At 47.4% G+C, this 24,709-nt stretch overlaps 2 protein-coding genes across 5 annotated transcripts in view; both read left to right on the top strand.

Moving 5' to 3' along the window:
* Positions 1-8,664, top strand: part of RECQL4 (RecQ like helicase 4) — a 33,254-nt gene extending 24,590 nt beyond the window's left edge. For all 3 annotated transcript variants that reach the window (XM_026689996.2, XM_087962290.1, XM_087962291.1), the window contains 5 exons: positions 1,783-1,955; positions 3,176-3,362; positions 5,227-5,386; positions 7,162-7,270; positions 7,925-8,664. In XM_026689996.2, the coding sequence (XP_026545781.2) occupies positions 1,783-1,955; positions 3,176-3,362; positions 5,227-5,386; positions 7,162-7,270; positions 7,925-8,046 (751 nt within the window). In that variant the 3' untranslated portion in view covers positions 8,047-8,664. The remainder of the gene's footprint in view (positions 1-1,782; positions 1,956-3,175; positions 3,363-5,226; positions 5,387-7,161; positions 7,271-7,924) is intronic.
* A 2,708-nt stretch (positions 8,665-11,372) lies between these two features.
* On the top strand, positions 11,373-24,709 carry SLC33A2 (solute carrier family 33 member 2). Of its 2 annotated transcripts, XM_087958899.1 has the most exons (7): positions 11,373-11,949; positions 12,749-12,785; positions 14,509-15,194; positions 17,166-17,313; positions 18,981-19,084; positions 21,446-21,555; positions 24,412-24,709. In XM_087958899.1, coding segments are annotated over exons 2-7 (1,203 nt in total). In that variant the 5' UTR covers positions 11,373-11,949; positions 12,749-12,783; the 3' UTR covers positions 24,565-24,709. The 2 variants fall into 2 exon arrangements, with proteins under 2 accessions (XP_087815025.1, XP_087815026.1); XM_087958900.1 differs by lacking the exon at positions 12,749-12,785 and having other exon boundaries at positions 11,419-11,949.

The following is a 24,709-nucleotide window of genomic DNA, read 5'->3' on the forward strand; positions in this document are numbered from 1 at the left end:
CTAAGTTAGTAACGTGCATCGTTAAAGTGAATCATGTGACCCCCTGCAACCATCATAAATATGAACCACTTGCCAAGCGTCCGAATTTTGATCAGATGGCCATCGGGATGTTGCAAGGGTCGTATGTGTGAAAAATGGTCATAATTGTTGAGGTAATTCCCCTTTAGGAGAATGAGCGCATACAGGGAGACGTATAGAAAGTAGTGTTTGAATAATACACACACAATGCACAGATACACTGTACAATGCACAGATACACAATACACAGATACACTGTACAGTAGGTTTTTACTTCCGGAAAGTTTAAGCAAAGTTCAAGATAAGCAGTCCAAAGTCATTCATAGGTAAATCAGTCAGTTTTTCAATCCAGGGATAATCCAATAACAAATTCCAGTTCAAAAACAGTTCAGTATCAGACTTACATCAAATCCAGAAATAGCAGTCAATTAGGAAAAATGGAGGAACGGCAATACTTTCCAACAGAAGGAAACAGAGATACACTCACACTCTCTTCTGAGACTCAGACTAAGACAAACCAGGTTTCTGGCTCCATCTTATGGCCATTTGAGAAACCACACCTAATTACAGTTTTGCATTTTCTTAAAGATACAGTTTCAAAATGTTTATCCTGGTTTATATACTTCTAACCCAAATACCTGTTAGGTGACTTATATTCCGAACAATAATCCTCTCTTTTTCAGTGCCGTTGTAATTTTTAATGGTCACTAAATGAATCATTGTAAGTGTGAGGGCCATTATTTAATTTTGCAGGCCAAAAATTTAGCGCGCGGAGTTGTGGGTTCGGAATGTGAATGAGGATGATTCGTTGTAGCTGTCCAGAAAAGTTTAGTCATCTTAAAATGCCCAGCGTGCAATTTAAAACCATTGTAAACAACCACATAGCATAACAACCTGGACAAAAACAACCGTAATAAACACCAAACGCGACAGACTCTTTCTAGAACACCAGAGCACCCGTTTTACTGCAGGAGGGAGTTTTGCTGCAGTTGGGCATTTTGGCTTGACCATGATATTGCTGTTGTGTGCAAACATGCAGCCAAGAAGGCGCCTAGGTCAGACTTTTTAACCATTTCTCCTCCACCCTGGCAACATTTTTATCATTTGTTTTAGAGGTTTATAAGCCGTTCCAGTCAAAGCTGACTCTTTAGACCAGGCGTTCATTGCTGTCCATTTGTGGCAATGGCCAACCCCCAACCCCCGGTCCACGGACCAGCACTGAGCTATGGCATGCCAGCAACTGGTCCGCGCAAACAAGCAGAGCCCCATCTGCGAGATGCAGGCAGCACATGGAACCACATATCCCTCTGGTCCACGGAAAAACACTCAATGGAACTGGTCCCTGGTGCCCAAACGTTTGGGGGTTTTGCAGGTTGCCATATTTATTATTTTATTGGTCCGATTTAGAAACTGCCCGTCTCCTTCCCAGAGGGAGGTACCGTATTTCCCCGAAAATAAGACCGGGTCTTATATTAATTTTTGTCCCCACAAGATGCATTTTCCAGTTAGGGCTTATTTTGGGGGAGATACGGTAAATGCCTCCATCTAGCTGATGATCTTAACTGGGGCTTATTTGGGGGGGTAGGGCTTATATTATAAGCATCCTGAAAAATCCTGCTAGGGCTTTTTTTTTTTTCAGTAAGCTCTTATTTTGGGGAAACATGGTATAGAAAAAGTATCGGTTTGTTTCATTTTCCTGCAGCCAAGTTTGGTTGGTAAGCCTAGAGGGTCGACTCCTCCCTTGTTGTCTCTCCCTGCCTCCAGATGCCCTCCGCTTGCGGTCTGCTTGGCCCAGCAGCGCCTGAAAGGGGTCAGAGCCACCCAGGACAGCTCTGTGGAGTTCGATGTCATTGCACTGGCCGATTCCATGGGCTGGGAGGTTCTGCCAGTCAAGCGCGCCCTACGACAGCTGCAGTGGAACACCTCATGGCAGAACGGTAAGCCGGCGGGGAGCTTGGTCAACTAACATGGAGTGGGAGGCTGTTGTGGGGAGAATTTTATCTGAGTTAGTTCTTGGTCATGGCCCATAAAAGAAGCACAGTCCCTGCGTAGTGTTTGTCACACATTCCTTACCTCTACGGCACTAGAGGTCTCCTTTGTGGTCAGTGAAATATCTCTGGAGATTCTCAATCATCGAGGTCATGGCGGTCCCAAAGGTGTTTTTTTCCCAAAAGGCCACTGGATTTCCTTGTTTTTTCTTTTTTTCATCTGGAAACGTTTCACTTCTCATCCAAGAAGCTTCTTCAGTTTTAACTGACCAGTGGGGAATGGAATGTCTGTGTTAAAATTATCTATCAATAAAGGAGAACATTTGTAGCTCGGGATTGAAATGAGGGGTCCTTGGTGCTTTCTGAACTTGATTTTCCTGCAGACATCTCATTACCCAACTAGGTAACATCATCAGTACTAGAAGGGAGTGGGGTTTATGGAGAAGAGGAGGAGGAGGAGTACTATGGGGTCCTTGTTGCTCTCTGAGCTGGCTTGTTTTCTTTCAGACCTTTCATGACCCAAACTAGGTGATATCATCAGTGTTAGCATGATTTCATTACCTGAGTTTGAGTCATGAAACGTCTGCAAAGAAACAAGCCAGTGTCAGAGAGCACCAAGGACTCTTCAAAATTATCTATGTTAAAATGGATCTGTGTTAAATTTGGATAGCCCTCTCTCAACAGAGGGGAGGGGTATGATACTACTGTCTCCTATTTACCAACTACGGTCCTTTCGGCAGTCCCAAGACATTTCCAGACCTGTTTGCACTCTTGATTCAGGCGACCCTGAAGATACAGATAAACCCCCAAGTGGCCTCAATGACTCTGAGTGCAAACGATCAGACGACTGTAAAGAATATAAATCCTTCCATCCCCCAACTAGTCAGTTAGAACCGAAGAAGCTTCTTGGATGAGAAGGAGAAAAAATGTCAAAGAAAAACCCCAAGAAAGTCTAGTTGCCTTTTTTTGGAAAAAAGCACCTTTAGGACTCACAGTCAGCTGCATTTCAGGGAGCATTTTTCCCCGCCGAGAGACAATGATTCAGAACATGCTGGAGGATCTGGGGATAGAATAGAATAACAGAGTTGGAAGGGACCTTGGAGGCCTTCTAGTCCAACCCGCTGCTTATGTCGAGACATTGTCCGCCATTTTTTGGTCTCCCTGCTCAGGTTCCCAAGGCTCCAGGAAGAGCGAGATCCTGGTGGAGTTCAGGGAGCTGTCTTTTCACCTGCGCTCCTACGGCGATCTCAGTGAGGATGAGCTGGACGGGGTGTGTGACTTCCTGCACCAGCGGGTCACGAGTCGAGAAAAGGCAGCCCTCCAGCAGCTCCAAGTCTGCTTCCAGGCTTTTCAGAGGTGGGCTGTTGCAGAGAAGGGCCTGTAAAAGCCCGCGAGAGGCTGAGTGGATTCTGACAAAATATGGACTTAACAACAGTTTATTAAATGTACATTCAAAGTTACAAGGTCACTGAAAAAAGTGACCATTGCAGCATCCCCATGGTCACGTGATTTATATTTGGAAGTTTGACAACTGACTCACAATTTAAAACTGCTGCAGTGTCTGTGATGACCCAAAGGGGCGTGGCACAAAGGCACACAGTCCGGTAAGCAAGAAGAGTCCCTTTATTTTCTCCAACTTTGCCCCCAATGTCCTGGTTACTTTCGGCTGGAGAAAGGCTCTCCAAGGAACAGCCTTTAAGTGGAGGAAACTCAGTCCAAAACAAGGGACACACAAACTGTAACTAAAATCCAAACAAACCACGCTGCAGTAATTAACTGGACAGGGCAGGAGAAGGAATTGCAGTCTTGAAAGCCCAGCAAAACACACAGAGTTGGGAAGACGCCAGGAACATAGATAAGCCTCGATGATACCAGAAATTCACGATTTGCTCCCAACAACTTGCTGTGTGCAGCTTCCCTTTTAAAACACTGTGCTCCCAGCTACAGCTAATGAAGGGAATCAGGGCCCTTTCCTCCCCCGTAAGCCATGCAACCCATATTGCTCCCTACTCCATTCCTCCCTGTGTGCCCTAGCCTAGGATGAAGAGGGGGTGGGCCTGGGTCTCCCTCTGAATTCCATCTGCCTTGTTCTATCTCTCCCCTGCTCTGCCCAGCTGGACTTTGCCCTTCCCCAGTTTCTTTTACAGTCATCAGAGCTGCTTGGCCTCCCTGTCAGCTGCTTGGCCTCCTTCTCCGAATCAGATTCCAACAGGGGCATGACCAGGGGTGGGATTCTACCAGTTGGCACCTATTCGGTAGAACCGGTTGTTAACATTCTGAGCAGTTCGGAGAACCGGTTGTTAGAAGAAATTGCTGGGCTAATCCTGTAAGGAAGGCAGGAAGGAAACATTCTGGTGTTGCTTACAGAAACTGCCCCTCCGTTAACCCTTATTACATTTTTGGCAGGACTAGACTTCCTGTCTCAGGAACTTTTCTGGAGTTTTTCCCCCCTCCTTTGCTGGTACTTTATTTGTGTGGAGTGACCATTCAAAGTTACAATGGCACTGAAAACAGTGACTTTATGACCCTTTTTCACCCTTACGACTGTTGCAGCATCCCCACAGTCATGAGAGGCCAGGCGAGGAGATGCGTGCCTTGATGTGAGTGATGTTGAGCTGACCACGCCCAGCCAGTCACATGACCACCCAGCCATGCCCACCAACTAAGCCACGCCCACAGAACCGGTTGTTAAAAAATTGAATCCCACCCCTGGGCATGACAGTGTCCCAGGGTCACGATTCCCCTTTTGCGAACTTCTGACAAGCAAACTCAACGGCAAAACCAGATTCGCTTAACAACTGTGTTACTAACTTGACCGCAACGATCCGCTTAGCAACCATTGGCAAGAAAGGCTGTAAACCTTTGGGGCAAACCTCATTTGAACAAATGCCTTGCTTAGCAACAGAGATTTGGGGTTGTTAAGCGAATCTGGCTTCCCCATCGACTTCGCTTGTCAGAAGGTCACAAACGGGAATCCCATCACAACCAGGGACACTGCAGCCGTCATAAGTTACAAGTCAGTTGCCATAATGTCTGAACGTTGATCGTGTGATCCTGGGGATGGTCCTATAAAATATTAAAACCGGTTGTAAATCCCTTTTTCTTTCAGTGCCATTGTAACTTTGAACAGTCACTAAAAGAATCACCGTCAGTCGAGGACTACCTGTACGGCTGGACCTCCACTGGTCTCACCTCCCCTTGCGTGTCTGTCCTTCCACAGCGCGGCCTTCCCTACTTACGCCTCGTGCTGCGACCATGCAGACCAGGAGAGGAGCAGCCAGCTGAAGTCCCTGCTGGTGGCTTATTTTGAGAAGCAGCCAGTGCCGGATGAACCTTCCATGGGTGCAGAGCGTGGGGCTGATCACCTCCAGGACGCTCAGGTGAGAACATCCAGCTCTTGGTCTACAGCTCTTGGCGCCAAATCACGAATGCTGACAAGATTCTGGCCTCCTTGGCCTTCTGCAGGTTGGCGGCTGTGCTAAGGATCTGTGTGGTTTGTCTGCATGTGTTTCCTGATGCATATGAACGGCCCCCGAGGGGGGTGGTCGATCCAAGGGAAGAGATTTATTTATTTAGAGCAGGGGTGTCCAATCTTGGCAGCTGCACAACTTGTGGATTTCAACTTCCAGAATTCTTTAGCCAGCGTGGCTGATTGGGGAATTCTGGGAGTTGAAGTCCACCAGTCTCGGACAGAGTTGGAGTCTTCAAACTTGCCAAGGTTGGACACCCCTGGTTTAAAAGGCAGCTTTCTAGATGCCCCAAGCAGGCACCATTTGTGGAAATTCACTGCCTTTGCCTTGTGCATGTCCTGAAAAGCTTCTGAAACTTCACCGCCTCCGTCTGGTTTGATTACCCTTCTGTGTGTCGTCAGGCACTGCCGATATTGCCATTCCCTTTTAAATATTTGGACTCTCTCATATATTTTATATTACACATCTTAAGGATTTTTTTTTACATAATTTGACTCTTATTAAGCAGTACATTTTCACAGGGGAAAAAATGATTTCTTTTCCTGATGTCTTCTCAAATTCAATACCTTAATCGATTTAATCCTTGAAATTTCTGGTTAAAACGGTTAGGGAGCAGGTGACCAAACGTGCCTTTTTCTGTCTAACATCCTGCAGAGCTGTTATTAGGAGAAACTAATCTCTCTGCCCCTTGCTAAATGTTTTCCCAAAAATACGACCTACCCTGAAAGTAAGTCCTAGCTTGCAAAATAAGCCTTACCCCTCTAAAATAAGCCCTAACTAAGACCCGCTCACTCCAGAGTGCACAAGTAAAAATTAAGCTAGGAAGGGGTGGAGCTGCCCTACTACTTACCTGTGGACAGTTGTAGCCAGGCCTGGCACACCTCAACACCTGCCTTGCCAGCCCATTTCTTCTGCAGCCGGCAAGGCTGGCAAAGCTTTCCTGAAGGCCCCGAGAACAAAGCTCAGGATCGATCCAGAGCTCCCTTATTGGCTGCAGAGGCCTTCAGGAAAGCCTTGCTAGCTGCAGAAGAAGAAGTTCCTGAAGGCCTCTGACAGCGAAAAGGAGGCCAGGGGTGACGCATGCAAGTGAGGTTAGTCAGTGGAAGAGACATCCCCCGAAAATAAGACCTGGTGCCTTTTTTTTGGTGGCAAAAAAAAATATATGACAGGGTCTTATTTTCGGGGAAACAGTAACACACAAGGAATTTTCATTCAGAGGCCATAGTAAGCCACTTTCAGCATCCTATAGAAAAAGACATTCCTTTTCTGGAGAACAAGCTTGCTTGCTCTTCTCTACCTCTAATTGAAACTAGGGATAATTCCCCAACAATTTAAGGAGAGCCACTGCCAATCACAGTGAGTAATGTTTTGGCTAACATGCTACAAAAACTGCAGGCTAACTTGATGTAAAGCGGTGTCAAAGTCCAAATGAATATTCATGCATCTCTGTAAAATTTTACAGAGTGGCGCTGAAATTATGCAGGTGGTAAAAAGCCATCCTAGTTTAATTGGAGCAGCTTAAAGTCGGACTTGGTCGGAAACATTCATTCCCGGCGGCCTATTTTTAAAATTTAACAGCATGTGCACGAAAGCTGAAAACTTGACCCTCGTCTGAAATTGTGCATTGCTACAGAGCCCCCTTAACGCTAATTTCACTTTCCCTGGAATTTTCTTCCCAATTACAGTTTCAGCAATGGGAACAGCAAATCCAAGGTGACATTCGCCACTTCCTCTCCATCCGTCAAGACGAAAAGTTCTCTGGCAGGGCTGTGGCTAGGATTTTCCATGGCATTGGTAAGCTTCCTCTAATAGGGAATCTGCCCTCTGCGGAATTACACAGAGATGCATAGGTCTCTTAGTGAGTTTTTGTTCAGTCTTTTTAACAAAAGGGTGAAGGCGATAATACTGTCACATGCATGTGGTTTTCTGGGCAACAATATAGAACTAGTTTGAAGGGTTGTTTTTTTTAATCCAGGACTAACAAGGTCCAATTTTTCTTGACTTATGAACTCATGTAAGGGGGGTTTGGGAGGGAACTCTGGAATGCAAGTGTGCTGTCTGGAAGCCAAACCCCAAGGCCATCATCGCCTGGGAATGTTCGAGGCAGACAGGTTGTTTCCAGAATGAAGGAGGTGCAACTGATTGGTGGACAATGGGAGGTCCAGAGGAGGAGAAGTTGTCCTATGCTGTTTGCATATGAAAGCGCCAGAGCTGGCTTTTCTACTTCTGCACCCCCATGGCTTTTCAGTAAAGTTATAGCCTTTGGAGAAAAAAGGTTCCAGAAATTTCTTTTGCTGTTTAATACAGTGGGATGGTTGACTTAACTATACACCGATGCGCCCAAGAATGCTAGTGTAAAAGCTCACCTCTCTTTACTATAGCTTTGCTACTGCAGATCCCGGGTTAATTTTTGTCGCCGTGCTTGTTTCATTGCTTTGTTCTGCACAGGGAGTCCATGCTACCCAGCTCAGATTTATGGCCGAGACCGTCGCTTCTGGAGAAAGTACCTTCACTTTGACTTCCATAAGATTATGCGCTTGGCTACAGGGGAGATTGTCCGTTGGAAATGAATTGAGCTGGGCAGAATCTGAAGAGGCGAAGCTCCATCGCGCACAGCTGCTTGTTCCCTCACGGCTATGAAAAGGAAGATAGCCACCCTGCAAGCATTACATTTCCAGAAGGTCTCTGGCAGCCAGATTTCCCCCTGGGCTATTGTCCCATGCTTTCTACAAAGTAGGTGGAGGAACTGAAGAAAGCTCTCTTGGCCTAAACAGAAGTCGATCGGGTGTTCCTTTTTAAAATAAAATAAAATCTTAAATTCACTCCAAAAACATGAAATCCTACATATTTGGCAAAATCTCAAAAGAGCTTTCCTTCACCTCATGGCTTTCCCTTCCAGAATTCTGGCAATGATGGGGTTGGACTGAGGATTTAGGATAAGGCGTTGATTTATAGTCTTCGGTATTTTTTTGAAGAACCCATAGTTCCTCTTTCTGAGGAGAGTTAGAAATCTTGATTTGCCTTCTGACATTTGAACTGGACAATGAGCTCACATATTGCTTAACTACACCAGGCAGTATTAAGTGAAGACCTCTAAGTAAAAAGAGGAATGTTTTTGTACTGCACTATAGAATTTTCCCTGGCAAAACTCAAGCCTGAATAAAGCAGATCTTTTTTACTTAATCTAACACATCACTTTTGCCTCTTCTGTTCTTTACTATATAAACAGCATGGAGTTTTAAAATAAGTTTAATCTTTCTCATTTGAGTGGGGCATTAAAGTTTTGTATAAAACTGGGCCAGGAAGGGGGAGGGAGGGTAAAGAGACTCATTCCTTGATATATTCTCTAAATCAGGAGTCGCCAACCTTTTGGACCTCAGGGCAGGGACCACCAAACTCATCATTTTAAATCCCACGGACCAGAGACCCTGGGATAATCCCCAAAAAAGTCTGCAGGAAAATCCATCGCCCCATTTTCCTACCAATCGATCGTTCTTTATTTGGGAATCGCAGGATACCGTCTCCAACTCTGTTCTTGGGGTGGGGAGAGAGAGACTTTTGGCTTCATGCAAGGAAAGCAGCAGAAGTCTTCCTTTCTCTCCCCCAAACTCCGCCAGAAATGAGTCTTTGTGGGACTTGTCGCACCAGCGCAGCCTCTTGGAGCAGGAGGCCTTGCAGGCTCCCAAAGACTCATCTCTGGCGGAGTTTGGGGGAGAGAAAGAGATTTTTGCTGCTTTCCTTGCATGCAGCCAAAAGCAGAAGATGAAAGAAGCGGAAAGGAGCAGCCCGATGGCCAGGCCAGGCACAGGGGGTGAGTGGGGCAAGTTCCCCCTCCTCCGCCCTTTCCCCCCTCCCCTTACTACCTCATGTTCGCAACGCAAGCGACGCAAGCCTTGTGTTCCCGTGGGCCTTGTGGGTGGCACAGCCTTGTGTTCCCGCTTGGGGGGTGACGTTTCTCTGTGGACCACCAAAATTTTATCACAGCCCACCGGTTGGCGGGTTGGCGACCACTGCTCTAAATCACACAATCTGAGAGCTGGAAAAGGTCTTTGAGGTCATGGAGCCCAACCCCTTGCTGGTTGCAGGAATTAAAGCATTCCTAACACAGCCCCATGCCCACCCCTTAGCCATGGCTTTCACTATCCAACTGATTCCAGTTTTAAGTCGTTATGTCCCTAAAGTTGACTTTTCCATATGTTGAAAGGCTGGAAAATGCCTTTCTTCTGAGGATTCGATTTTCCTGCTGGGAATACTCTGGTGCAAGGATTCAGACAGCTACTTGGAAGCCAGGTTTATTTTATTTTTCAGGAAGGCGAGAGATAGCAAGAAGTCTGCGTTCCTGGAGCTAGCTCTCTTTGTATAATAAACCCCTGAATTTTATACTTTTTCTCCTTTTGTGTGTGAGTGCTTGTGTTTGTATTTCTTAATGTTTTAAATCCTGTCAGGGGTTGTCTTCATTTCTGCCAGAGGGTAAACTCTGTGGGGTGCAGAAGGCAAACTTTGCAGGGTAGTTTGATTGGATTATCAGTTTCCTAATGTTTTCTTATATTTGTTTTGTGGCAATCTCCTGTCTTTTGTCTATTTGTTTTGCTGATTTGGCATGACCTGTTGTTTGTAAGGGATTTCTTTTTCTTGTTTCCCTAGCTTTCTTAATTACTTGGCTTTTGTCTAGGGGGGCTTCTTTCAATACCTTTTATTAAATCTCTTTTCCTATGCAAGTTTGTTTTATGGCTGGCCTGATGTTCCCTTTGGGTTTTTCCTGCTTGGGTGTCACCACTGTCCTCATGAAGTTCCCTTTCCACACATAACTCCAGTGAGGATGTTAAGGGCTACCTGTTCTTCACTCACCCCACACTGGGCTTCCTGCCAGGCAGCTGCACGGCTCATCTATCAACAAGCAATGCAGCCCACTGGAAAGACAATCCTACATTCTAGGGAAAGAGGCCCGTGTCGATCTTTTGTTAAATTTTTATCAGTTGACAAGTCGTCGTTTCTCCTTCCCTCCAAATTTCTGATTGATGGTCTCCATGGGGGAAAAAAAACCCTCGATGTATTTGAGCAAACCTAGACAGACATCTGGGATAAATAAGGCTGGATGATGTTTTCCCTTAATTCAGAAGGGTGCTTGACTGGGTGAAACCAGGCTCAATAGAAGTAACTGGGAATGGGATCTCGGAGTCTTAGTGGACAACCAGCTAAATAGGAGCCAGCCGTGTGCAGCGGCAGCCAAAAAAGCCAATGCAATCCTAAACTGCATTAACAGAGGGATACAATCCAGATCAAGGAAGGTACTAATACCACTCTGTAAAGCCTTAGTAAGGCCACACCTAGAGTACTGCATCCAGTTTTGGTCACTACACTATAGAAAAGAGGTTGAGACTCTGGAAAGAGTGCAGAGAGGAGCAACCAGGATGATGAGGGGACTGGAGGCTAAAACATATGAAGAACAGTTGCAGGAACTGGGCCTGGTTATTATTTTTGCAGACATTTCATTACCCAACTAGGAAACATCCTCAGTGCTATGAGTAGGGTTTACACAGAGAAGGGGGAGGAGGGAAAGGGATTATGGGGTCTTTAGTTCTCTCAGAATGCGGGGTTTTTTGTTTTGCTTGCAGACGTTACATCACCCAACTAAGTAACATCATCAGTTGCTCTCAGTTTATATTCAGGTAGAAGAATTCCGGCCCTACCCTTGAGGAAACCCAAGGGAATGGGGATGGAGCCGCGACCCCGGAGCACCCAGGTGCGGTTGCAGAGCTTGGCAAGCGCCGCTCCCCATTCAGAAGGGAGATTCCCAGCTTCCCCGTTTGCGCTCGGGGCTCAAAGACTCTGGCAACGGGGGGAAAGCGCTGAGCCGGAACTATTGTTCCCGGACTGATTTCTCCGCCGGAGCAGAGAACCAGAAGCCTTTGCAGTATATTTACGCTGCCCGCCAGGGGCGGCTTTCGCCTTCCGGCTTTCTGCCCACCTCTTCCGGTACTTCTCTCAGCCCATTGGGCATTTAACATAGAGAGATGAAGTTCAGAGCGCCCCTCTAGGATCGGAAGGCTCGGAAGGCTTCCACTGCACAGAATTCTGCTCTTCTTTTTTTTTTCCTCTAGGCTCCCGGCGGACTGAATCAACATGGGTGACAGTCTATGTCTCTAAGGGCCCAGGCGGCCTGCAGGGCCTACTCTTTTCCGTTCCAGCCTGCCGTCCCCTGCGTCACTTCCGCTTTCTTTATCATCAAGAAGACCGCTTTTCCTCCGCCCAGCGCCCCCTGCCGGTTGCAGCGCGGAAAGACCTCCTTTTGAGCGGAGTTGCCGTGGCAACCGTCGGGGGGCTACAAGCATGGGGGCGCCTGCTGGAAGGGGCGCCAGGTTGGGGAAGCTGGGTTGGCCTGCCCTGAGCAGCAGCCCCTGAAGGGCCTTTCTACCCAAGTGGGGCCGGCTCCTCCCTTGGAGACGTCAGCTGGGCGGCCGTCTCCTCCAGTGGTAAGGAGTTCCGCAGGCTCAATGCGACCCCGGCCCCGGTTTTTTGGGGGGGCGGAGAGGCAGCACTGGGGGCTCATTAGAAACCAGGCAGAATTGTGGAAAACTTATTTTTTCAAACTGGGCAATTGGAAGAGGGTGGACTTCAACTCCCAGAATTCCCCAGCCAGCTTTGCTGGCTGGGGAATTCTGGGAGTTGAAGTCCATCCCTCTTCCAATTGCCCAGTTTGAACAAACCCTGTCTTAAATACAGGAACTCCTCGGCTTAATGACCACAATGGAGCCCAACATTTATGTGGCTAAGCAAGACACCTGTCCATTGATCACTGGCCCACTTTACCACCTTTCTGGCCACCGTCGTTAAGTGAATCATTGCAATAATAGCCTGTCAAGAAAGTGACCCCAGGACACTGAAACCGTTGTAGGTAGGAGTCCCTTGCCAAGCATCTCAGATAACATAACAGATAATCAGAATTGGAAGGGACCTTGTAGGTCATCTAGTCCAACCCCCCGCCCAATCTCAATCTTTGATCATTTGACGGTTGTAAGTGTGCAACATGGTCGTGGTGTCGATGCCGTTGTCCCTTTGAACGGGTGCTAAATTGAACTGTCGTAGGTTGAGGTGTACCAGTGAAGGCCAGCCTTATTGGTTTTTCTATTTTGTTTATTGAATCAATTAACTGTAAATATACCAAATAAATAAATTTAATTTAACGAATGCAGTCAAAGGGAAAGAGGGGGTCTTGTTGGCTGGCTAGTCTTTTCTCACCCTTTCTCTCCTCCCCACCCTTCTTTTACACAGGGAATCCTGCAATCACCAGAAGCTGGCTTCCAATAATGTAATTACTTTTCACTGTACTTTTATTTCACGATACTTTTATTTTAGAATAGAATAGAATTCTTTATTGGCCAAGTGTGATTGGACACAAAAGGAATTTGTCTTGGTGCAAATGCTCTTAGTGTACATAATAAAAGATTCATTCATCAAGAGTCACGAATCATCAGGTGCAACATTTAATAATAGTCATAGGGTACAATAAGTAATCAATCATACTAGGAAACAGTCAATATACATCGTAAGAATACAAGCAACAAAGTTACGGTAATACAGTCACAAGTGGGAGGGAATGGATGATAAGGAGTGATGAGAAGATTAATAGTAATAGTAGTGCAGACTTTGTAGAGAGTTGGACAGTGTTGAGGGAATTATTTGTTTAGCAGAGTGATGGCATTAGGGGAAAAAACTGTCCTTGTGTCTAGTTCTGGTGTGCAGGGCTCTATAGCATCGTTTTGAGGGTAGGAGTTGAAACAGTTTATGTGGGGATGTGAGGGGTCTGTAGATATTTTCACAGCCCCCTTTTTGACTCGTGCAGCATGCAGGTCCTCGATGGAAGGCAGGTGGGTAGTAATTGTTTTTTCTGCAGTCCTAATTATCCTCTGGAGTCTGGGTCTGTCCTGTTGGGTTGCAGAACAAACCAGACAGTTATAGAGGTGCTGATGACAGACTCCATAATTCCTCTGTAGAACTGCATCAGCAGCTCCTTTGGGGCAGTTTAAGGTTTTATTCCCCCCCCCCCTATTTGCTGGGATGTTGTGAAAGCTATTTAGGATGGCATTCGATTGTATCAAGAATAATGGGGAAAGCAAGTAGAGTAAAAGAAGAGACTTTCTTTCTTTCTAACGCCTTCTTCACTGCACACCAGAACAACTAGACACAAGGACAGTTTTCCCCTGCATGCCATCACTCTGCTAAACAACTAATTCCCACAACACTATCAAACTATTCACTAAGACGGTATTACTATTATTCTTCTCATCCTTCCTATTACCTATCTCCTCCCGCTTATAACTATAACCTTGATGCTTGAATCTTTACAGTTTATATTTTAGTGTCATGACAACTCGTAAAGCATTCCTGGCTTGCTCTCGAGTTGCCATAAGAAGTGTGTGTGTGTGTGTGTGTGTGAGTTCAGTTCCTATGACCAGAAGCACATTCCATGCATGCCTTTCTCCAGATTGTATCCCAGGTTACCAGAGCCAGCCAGAGAGGCGTGTTTTCTACAGCCTGGGGAAAGTGCTCCGTTGGAGAGAGTGATTTATGACACACCCTGGGAGGAAGGGGAGAAATAGGGTCATAGGTGGGCGGTAAATTACATGGGGCAGAGCCGGACAGCACTTGGGAATGTGCTGACATGTTGCTCCTAATAAATAATTGGATTTATTTTGAAACTTGAGGCTCTTGAATTAATTAGGGCATCCATCGGAACCCTGACATTTCTCTTCGCCAAAGAAATTTTAGCCTCTCTTGTGGTCATAAGTCAAGGACCACCTGTACAGAGGCTCTCCGGGGTCCACCGATTTCTTCTCTTTCTTTCTTTCTTTCTTTCTTTCTTTCTTTCTTTCTTTCTTTCTTTCTTTCTTTCTTTCTTTCTTTCCTTCCTCTTCCTTCCTTCCTTCCTTCCTTCCTTCTTTCTTTCTTTCTTTCTTTCTTTCTTTCTTTCTTTCTTTCTTTCTTTCTTTCTTTTCTTTCTTTCTTTCTTTCTTTCTTTCTTTCTTTCCCAGGGTGGAGCAGGACCGAAGGATGAGTGTCAAATACTGGCTCCTCTTCCTGCTGTATTTCGTGCAAGGAATCCCTTACGGGCTGCAGTCCGGGCTCTTGCCGATCTATTTCCGCACCGTGGGCCTCTCCTTCACCAAGATCAGCCTGACCAAGCTTCTTTACCTGCCTTGGTTCTTCAAGGTGTTCTGGGCCCCCTTTGTGGACTGGTATTTCTCCAAGAAAAGCTGGCTGATCTTCACCATGTGCGGCTTGGCCCTCACCTGCCTGGCTTGTTCTTTCCTGACCCCAGGGGAGGACTTCCTGGGCGTGGCTGTCGTCCTGCTGCTCATGAACCTCTTCGCCTCCGTTCAGGACGTGGCGGCCGATGGGATCGCCATCCAGCTGTTGAGGCCAGAGGAGGTGGGATTTGGGAACAGCATCCAGGTCGTGGCTTACAAACTGGGTTCCGTCCTGGCTGGAGGCGGCCTGCTCACTTTCCTCCATCACCTGGGCTGGGGAGCCCTCTTCGTCTACCTGGCTGTCATCTACGCTGCGGCCATTGGGTTCACCTCCAAGTTTCACCTGAGGGATTCTCGTCAGGACAGCCAGGCCAAGGAGAGCAATTTAGGCCTTCTGGGTTTTTTCCATGAGCTCCTCCTTGTGCCGGACACGCTGTGGACCGCTGGCTTAGTCCTCATCTACAAGTTGGGTGAGTCTTTCCCCAAAGCGAGGAAGAACCTTGCTAACACAGGTAGTCCTTGACTTACGACGACGGTTGAGCCCAACGTTTCTGCGCCTAAGTGGGACGCTCGTTCAGGTTCACCCTCTTTTACAAGTGTCCCTGCCACTCTTGTTATGTCAGAGAGGGGACAACGCTCCCCCCCAACTCTTCCTGTCAGCCCCGAGCGTTCGAGACCCGAGGGCTGCTGTGTGTGAGCTCCTGCTCCTGCCCACCTAAGAATTTGAAAAGGGTGCAAACCTTAAATAGGTACCGCTTTGGTGGGCTCATTAATGGGTGACATGAAAGCTGTCAGGATTCCGGCAGTTACCCCCCATTTAAATCGTGAGTCTCGAGCCAAACTTCCAAAACTTTAAAAGGATTTATTGGGAGTTAACATGTCTGGCACTGCCTGGGTATAGCCCATTCTGAGTCCACCTGAGCCTTTACTCCCGAGTTGGCCCTTGTTCCTTAGCTTATTCCCTTCTTCTGGCAGCTCTGTGCATGCTCACACTGGGAACAGGCTCCAGCTGTTCTTCTTCCCCACTGATCTCCGACTCCGAAGACAGTTGATAACTGTCGGACGGCCCTGGCCCCATCTCTACCTCTTGTTCCTCAGCTGTTCCCTTCTTCTGGCAGCTCTGCACATGCGCACACTGGGAACAGGCTCCAGCTGTTCTTCTTCCCCACTGATATCCGACTCCGAAGGCAGCTGATAACTGTCCCACGGCGCTGATCCCATCTCTGCCTCTGACACAGAGCCTTCTCCAGACTCCAGGACTGGCCCATGCTCTTCCCAAACCTCCTCACTGTCCTAGCCTCCAGCTCTGCTGGCCATTGGCGGGCCACAACAGTCTTTCTCAGAGTCCCCCACCTGGGCTGCCCTGCCCAGATTCCTTCCTGTGTGCCTCAGAATAACAAGACTGGAAGGGATTTTATAGGTCATTTAGTCCAACCCCCTGCCCAAGCAGGGAACCCTACATCATTTCTGAAAGATGGCAGCCCAGTCTCTTCTTGAAAGCCTCCAGAGATGAAGCTCCCACAACTTCCTTCCTTCCTTCCTTCCTTCCTTCCTTCCTTCCTACCTACCTATCTACCTACCTATCTATCTATCTATCTATCTATCTATCATCATCTATATTATCTATTCCTATCTCTCTCTCTCGCTTATTTATTATCTATTCCTATCTATCTATCTATCTATCTATCTATCTATCTATCTATCTATCTATCTATCTATCTATCTATCTATCTATCTATCATCATCTATATTATCTATTCCTATCTCTCTCTCTCGCTTATTTATTATCTATTCCTATCTCTCTCTCTCTCTCTCTCTCTCTCTCTATCTATCTATCTATCTATCTATCTATCTATCTATCTGGTTAACAGAGTTGGAAGGGGCCTGGTAGGTCATCTAGTCCAACCCCCACCCACCCCACCCAGGCAGCGAGACCCTACACCATTTCTGACCGATGGCAGCCCAGTCTCTTCTTGAAAGCCTCCAGGGATGAAGCTTCCACAACTCACTCCTTCCTTCCTTCCTTCCTTCCTTCCTTCCTTCCTTCCTACCTACCTACCTACCTACCTACCTATCTATCATCTATCTATCTATCTATCTATCTATCTATCTATCTATCTATCTATCTATCTATCAGGTTAACAGAGTTGGAAGGGGCCTGGTAGGTCATCTAGTCCAACCCCCCCCACCCCACCCAGGCAGGAGACCCTACACCATTTCTAACAAATAGCAGCCCAGCCTCTTCTTGAAAGCCTCCAGGGATGAAGCTCCCACAACTTCCGAAGGCAACTTCTGTTCCACGGGTTGATTGTTCTCCCTGTCAGGAAATTCCTCCTTATTTCCAGGTTGAATCTCTCTCCTCGGTCCGTTTCCATCCGTTATTGTTCCTTGTCTGGCCTTCAGGGGCCTCGCCAGGAACTGAACCTCCCTTCTCTCTGCAGGTGAACAGGGCTCGGTTTCCATGTTCCCCCTCTTCCTCCTGGATCACAGCTTCTCTCCCCAGAAGCTGGGCTTCTGGAACGGGATCGTGGCCACCACCTTTTCCATCGCAGGCTCATCCCTGGGGGGCCAGCTGATGTCCGAGGGCAGGTAAACCGTGAGAAGCCTTCAACCTCTCTCTTCGCTGGGATGGCGGGGTTTAGAATCCGGCAAGAATGGTCCCCTTTCTTAAACCATCCCTCTCTCCCTCTCTCGTCTTCGACAGCTGCCCAGGAGGGAGGGGGAACATTCAGCAGGCCTGAATCCTCTTTTCCAATAAAGGGGAATGTTTACAAGCTCAGGGTTGGCGTGAGGGGTCCTTGGTGCTCTCTTGAGCTTGGCTGTTTCCTTGCAGACGTTTCGTTACCTGACTGGGTAACGCCATCCATTCTAGAAGGGAGTGGGGACGGCTCTCTGTTTATATGCAGTCCCTTCTAGCACAGATGACGTTACCTAGTTGAGTAATCAAACGTCTGCAGGAAAATCGCCAAACTCAGAACCAAGGACTCCACAGTCCTCCTCCTCCTCCTCCTCCTCCTCCTCCTCCTCCTCTCCTCCTCCTCCTCCTCCTCCTCCCTCCTCCTCCTCCTCCTCCTCCTCCTCCTCCTCCTCCTCCTCCTCCTCCTCCTCCTCCTTCCCTCCTCCTCCTCCTCCCCTCCTCCTCCTCCTCTCTGCAATCCCCACTAACTTCTAGCACTGATTATGTTACCTAGTTGGGTAACAAAACATCTGCAAGAAAACAACCAAGCTCAGAGAGCACCAAGGACCTCATGGTCCTCCTCCTCCTCCTCCTCCTCCTCCTCCTCCTCCTCCTCCTCCTCCTCCTCCTCCTCCTCCTCCTCCTCCTCCTCCTCCTCCTCCTCCCTCCTCCTCCTCCTCCTCCCTCCTCCTCCTCCCTCCTCCTCCTCTCTGAAATCCCCCAACTTCTAGCACTGATTATGTTACCTAGTTGGGTAACAAAACATCTGCAAGAAAACAACCAAGCTCAGAAAGCACCAAGGACCGCATAGTCCTCCTCCTCCCCCTCTCCTCCTCCTCTTCCTCCTCCTCCTCCTCTTCCTCCTCCTCCTCCTCTTCCTCCTCCTCCTCCTCCTCCTCCTCCTCCTCCTCCTCCCTCCTCCTCCTCCTCCTCCTCCTCCTCCTCCTCCTCCTCCTCCGTCCAAAAATCCCAATCCTTCTAACACTGAGGATGTTACCTACTTGGGTAATGAAATGTCTGCAAGAAAACAACCAAGCTCAGAGAGCACTATGGATCCTCCTCCTCCTCCTCTTCCTCTCCACACTCTACTCCCTTCTAGCACTGATACTGTTACCTAGTTTGGTCATGAAAAGTCTGCAAGAAGACAACCCAGCTCAGAGAGCCCCAAGCAATTCCTCCTCCTCCTCCTCCTCCCACTAATGATGTTACTAGTTGGGTAATGAAACTTTCGCAAGAAAACTACCAAGCTCAGGGGCCCTCTTTTGAGAATCATGGGAATTTGTTTCTTCCCCCTCCCTCTCCCCCCACCAAAAAAAACCAGAACAAAGAGGGGTGGGGGAAATGCTCTGAAATTCCCGCAGAATAACTAAAAACTCTCAACTTCCCTTCTGGTTTCAGGGTTTGGTGACACCCTCTTTCCTTCCGGTTTCCAGGCGGAGGGCTCTCTTTCTTGGGTCCTGGGTGCAAATTCTAAGAATGGTTCTCTCCCCACCCCCTTCCCTGCCCCATCGTCCTTAGGCCTCCCCCCTTGGATGCTCGTCCGGTTCCAGTTCTGACCTCTCTGGCTTCTTCCCACCAGGCATTCCGATTCTCTGCGAACCTTGCTGGTCCTTCGCTTCTGCAACCTCCTTTTCCAGACCTGGGTGATCTTGGCTTACACCGACCGCGCGGCTGCCTTTGAAGGTGGGTCGGGTCCCATCCAGGGCAGTAGCCATTGGTCCACTGGCTCCAGAACCGGGGGGCGGGGGGCCTTCGGCATGCAGGAGTCCCCAGCGGTGGTGGGATTCCAATTTTTTTTTTTTTTACTACCGGTTCTATGGGCGTGTCTTGGCTTTGTGGGCGTGGCAGGGGAAGGATATACTGCAAAACCTCAATTTCCTCCCCACCCCACTGACCTGCTTTCCAGCTCTGTTCTCCTGGGCAGGGCAACCAAAGGAGAGCCATCCAATCAGCTGCGACTCAATGGGAGGCGGAGAAGAGATGGGGTTGGCGGGGCCAGTCAGAGTGGCATTGACTGGTTCTCAAACTACTCAAAAGTTCTGCTACCGGTTCTCTGGAACTGGTCAGAACCAGCTGAATCCCACCTCTGATCTATATCTACTTATCATTTCTATCTGTCTATTGTTAATGAATATATATATCTATATCTATCTATCATCGTCTGTCTGTCGATCATCTATGTTGTCTGTCTATTATTTCTATCTGTCTATTGTTAATGAATATCTATCATTATGTATATTGTCTGTCTGTGTCTGTCTGTCTGTCTGTCTGTCTATCTATCTATCTATATCATCTATATTTGTCTATCTATCTATCTATCTATCTATCTATCTATATCATCTATATCTGTCTGTCTATCTATCTATTTTTCTATCTATCTATCGATCTATCTATTTATTTATGTATCTATCTATCTATCTATCTATCTATCTATCTATCTATCTATCTATCTATCTATCTATCTATATTTGTCTGTCTATCTATCTATCTATCTATCTATCTATCTATCTATCTATCTATCTTCTATCTATCTACCTATTTCTATCTATCTATCTATCTATCTATCTATCTTTGTCTATCTATCTATCTATCTATCTATCTATCTACCTATTTATCTATCTATCTATCTATCTATCTATCTATCTATCTATCTATCTATCTAATCTATCTATCATCTATATTTGTCTGTCTATCTATCTATCTATCTATCTATCTATCTACCTACCTACCTACCTACCTACCTACCTACCTACCTACCGTGTTTCTCATATAATAAGGCCAGGTCTTTTTTTTTTTTTTGAGCCCGAAAAATGGCTAGGCCGTCTTTTCGGGTGACTTAATTCCCCCCTTGCATCTTCGGGCGGGCGGGCAGCGGCGGCTTGGATGTTGACCTCGGCGTTGATGGGGCACTTCGCATCGGGTCAACGCAGGCAGCACCATATCTGGGTGTGCAACAAAAGTACTTCCTAACGGCAAGCCCCCCACCATTTCGCATGTTTTAATATAGGCCTTAATTTGGGGAGGAGGGGCTTAATTTCATTTCATGCCTATAAAACATGCTGGGACTTCCTATTGGGGGAGGCCGTATTGTTGGAGAAACAGGGTATCTATCTATCATGTCTCTCTCTCTCTCTCTCTCTCTCTCTCCCTCCTCTATCTTTCTATCTATCTATCCAACTATCTATCTATCTATCTATCTATCTATCTATCTATCTATCTATCTATCTATCTATCTATCTATCTATCTATCTATCTATCTATCTATCTATCAGTGGTGGGATTCCAATTTTTTTACTACCGGTTCTGTGGGCGTGGCTTGATGGGCTTGGCAGAGGAAGGATATACTGCAAAAAAAAACCTTCCCTCCCCACCCCACTGACCTGCTTTCCAGCTCCGTCCTCCTGTGCAGGGCAACCAAAGGACACCCAGCCGATCAGCTGGGACTCAATGGGAGGCAGATAAGAGATGGGGGGTTGGCGGGGCCAGTCCGAGGGGGGGATCGGCCGGTTCTCCGAACGACTCCAAATTTCCACTACCGGTTCTGCAGAACCGGTCAGAACCAGCCGGTCCCTAGGTCCCACTTGGGAAGAAGAAAGATGCAGAACGATGGGAAGGTTGATCCGAAAGTGGGAGGGGAGGAAAGAGGTAGCCAAAAGGAAAGGCTTGTCTTGGAAAGGTATGCCAGCAGGCCAGACTGTTGTTCAGGGTTGTGGGGTTGTGGCAGTAGAGATGCATTAGATCAGGGGTGTCCAACCTTGGTAACGTTAAGCCTGGAGGACTTCAACTCCCAGAATTCCCCAGCCAGCTTTGCTGGCTGGGGAATTCTGGGAGTTGAAGTCCTCCAGGCTTAACGTTACCAAGGTTGGACACCCCTGCATTAGATGAACAGCAACGTAGGGAATCGCTGTCCCGTCTTATCCCTGGGTGGGGGTGTGGGTGCTACCTTTCCTGCTTCAAAGCTGCATCTCTTCCTTGTGGCTCCGAGTCGAGGAGCTTTTCGCCTGTCCTGCGCCTGGGCCTGACCGGCTTGGCCTCTCGTTGCAGTGGCCGCGGTGCTGAGCATGTGCATCCAGCACTTCATCGGGGGCCAAATCACCACCCTGGTCTTCAGCAAGATGATGCTCTGCACTCAGAAAGCCCCAGAAAAGATCCAGGTGGGTGTTCTACTTTCGGAGTCGCGAGCCTTCGCACAACAGGATGTCAAGAGTGCCAGGGAATCGATCCGTTGCAAGCAAAAACTCCGAGGAAGGTGGATTCCTTCAAGGAATAACTTGATTGGAAAATACCAGGGTCAGGGTTCCGGCAATTGCACTGATTCCATGATGGCGAACCTCTGGCACGCATGCCACAGGTGGCACCCAGGGCTATTTGTGCCGGCATGCGAGCCACAGGCAAACTTACCTCACCGTGCATGCCTCACAACTGATTTTCGGCCTGTTTAAGGCCTTTTTCGGCCTCCCAGAGGCTTGAAAAAAGCCTCTGCAGGCCAAATAATAGTCCCGTTTCGTCACTTCCTGTATTTCCGGAAATAGCGGAAGTGACGAAACGGGCCCGTTTTTCGGCCTGCAAAGGCTACAAAGCTTTCCTGAAGCCTCTGGAAGGCCAAAAAGGCTTCAAACGGGCCTAAAATCATCTGGGAAGCGCAGTGCAGGCAACGGGGGTGGCGCGCACATTGCCTTCTGGGTGCTGGCATGCAAGTGCGCAAGCGCGCACACACTTTTGGGCACAGGAGCCCAAAAAGGTTAGCCACCACTGCCCTAATTAAATCATGAGCCTCACGCCAAGCTTCAAAAAAAAACCTCCAAAGGTTTATTAGGATCAACATGCCGGCATTGACCTAAATGCAGCCAACTCTGGCCTATGTAATTTACAGCCACCTTTGACCCTGTCTCTCCCCCTCCCCCCCTGAGTGTGTCATAAATCAGATTCTCCAATGAAGCACATTCACAGGCTGGGTGTCATCAATCACATTCTCCAATGGAGGATCTTTGTGTGGGCAGAAGATCCGGTAGCCTGGCTACAATCTTTGTAAGATAAGCGTGGAATGTACTTCTGGTTTTAAACTGCCAAGTGCTGCTCCTTCAGATTTGTCTACTCCCTTGTTTATGACAACTAGAAAACAGGCATAGAAATGTTTTATGAGTTGACAATCATACTGGCATATTGTGAGGACCCAGGGTGGGATACAAAAGCAACAATGTCACGAAACCAGGTGAAGTCCCTTCAATTCCTTCCACTTGGCTTCAAAGGTCCGATTATCACTGACTGGAGAAAAAACTCCCCCACAAACAGTTGCAAAAAGGAAGAAATTCCGTTCCAACTCAAAATACATATAAATTATAAATAGAAAAAACAACACAAACCACACTGAAGCAATTAAGGAGACCAGGCAGGAAAAGGGCTTGAAGAAGTCCACAGATATCAAAATACACACACTGGGAAGGATGCCAAAACTGAGATAAGAACAGACAGACTAGAATTATTTCACGCTTTGCTTCCAGCACTGGGCCATGCGCAGTTTGTCCTTTTAAACAGTTCTCACAGCTGCAGCCCATGAAGGGGATCAAGGCCCTTTCCTCCCCCATAGACCATTCCACTCATGTTTCTCCCTTATCCACTCCTCCCTGTGTGCCCTAGGATGAAGAGGGGATGGGCCTGGGTCTTCCTCTGACTGCCCAGCCGGCCTGTGCCCTCCCTCAGTTTCCTTCACAACCTCTGGAGCCACTCCCACTCCCTGTTGGCTGTTCCTCCTCTCCCTCGGAGTCAGATTCTAACGGGTATAACACATATTATGACCAAATTCAGGTACATGGTAGTCCTCAGCTCAGGACCACAATTGACCTCAAAATCTATGCTGCTAAGCGAGACATTTATTAAGTGAGTTTTGCCCCCTTTTACGGCCTTTCAGTCCACCATTGTTAAGTGAATCACGGCAGTCGTTAAGTTAGTCCCACGGACAATTGAGCGAATCTGGATTCCCCTTGGACTTTTTTTGCTGGTCAGAAGGTCGCAAAAGGGGATCACGGGGTCTCCGAGACGCTGCGACCGTTATAAATAGGAGTCGAGGGCCAAGTGTCTGAATTTTGATCGCAGGAATGCTGTGATGGACGTAAATGTGAACAAAACGGCCATCAGTCATTTTTTCCCAATGATGTTGTAACTTTGAATGGTCACTACGTGAATCATTGTAAGTGCAATATTCATGCAATATCAAGGGGTTTTTATTTATTTTATTTATTTATTTTGTCAAGCGATTATAAGATAACAGGTATAAGTATAAACATAGTTCTGAATACATGAAATGGGTACATATATAAAAGAAACAATAGGACAGGGACGGTAGGCACGTTGGTGCGCTTATGCACGCCCTCTACAGACCTCTTAGGAAAGGGGAGGTCAACAGTAGACAGTCTAAGGTTAAAGTTTTTGGGGTTTGGGGAAGAAACTACAGAGTCAGGTAGAGGATTCCAGACATTGACCACTCTATTGCTGAAGTCGTATTTCCTGCAATCAAGTTTGGTGCGGTTAACCTTGAGTTTGTATCTATTGTGTGCTCTTGTATTGTTATGCTTGAAGCTGAAGTATTCATTGACAGGTAAGTCATTGCAATGTATGATTTTATATACCATACTTAGATCGGACCGAAGGCAGCCTAATTCAAGGTTTTCTAGGTCTAGAATTTCAAGTCTGGTGGCGTAAGGTATCCTACAACGAGTAGGGTTTTCAGTTTAATGTATAGAACTGGGGCCTTGACAGCTTGACTTGTGGACTTCAACTCCCAGAATTCCTCCTCCAGTCACGTTAGCTCAGGAATTCTGGGAATTAAAGTCCCCAAGTCTTAAACTTGCCAAGTTTGAAGGCCCTTGGTATAGAATGCGAAGGATGTGTGTGTGTTTTTTATTTTCATACACTGAGGATGGCATTTAATTTTGTTGCACCAGGTGCAATGACTATAAAGTAAACTAAAACTAAACACCATTTGTGACACATGGCAAATTTTCTCCCCGCAGGCCACCCACTACAGCCTTTTGGCCGCTATCGAGGTCCTTGGTAAAGTGGCTTTCAGCACCGTGGCAGGTAGCCTGGTGGACTGGCTGGGCTTTCCTCACGCCTTCGGCGTCTTCCTCGCCTTCTCATTTGCCTCCGTGCTCTACACGGTGTAAGCCAGGGTGGGCAGCCGCTGTTCCACCAGGAGCCGTCCAGTGTCGCTGGCCAGAGAGAGAGAGAGAGAGAGAGAAAGAGAGAGGTCACCTCAAGGAGAAGCCCATGAAAGACAACGGGCGTTTCATTAAAGCAACCGCCTCACCC

Source organism: Notechis scutatus, chromosome 3 (genome assembly GCF_049901735.1).
Source record: "Notechis scutatus isolate UNSWTSFEM ecotype Mainland chromosome 3, rNotScu1.2, whole genome shotgun sequence".
NCBI classification, from domain to species: Eukaryota; Metazoa; Chordata; class Lepidosauria; order Squamata; family Elapidae; genus Notechis; species Notechis scutatus.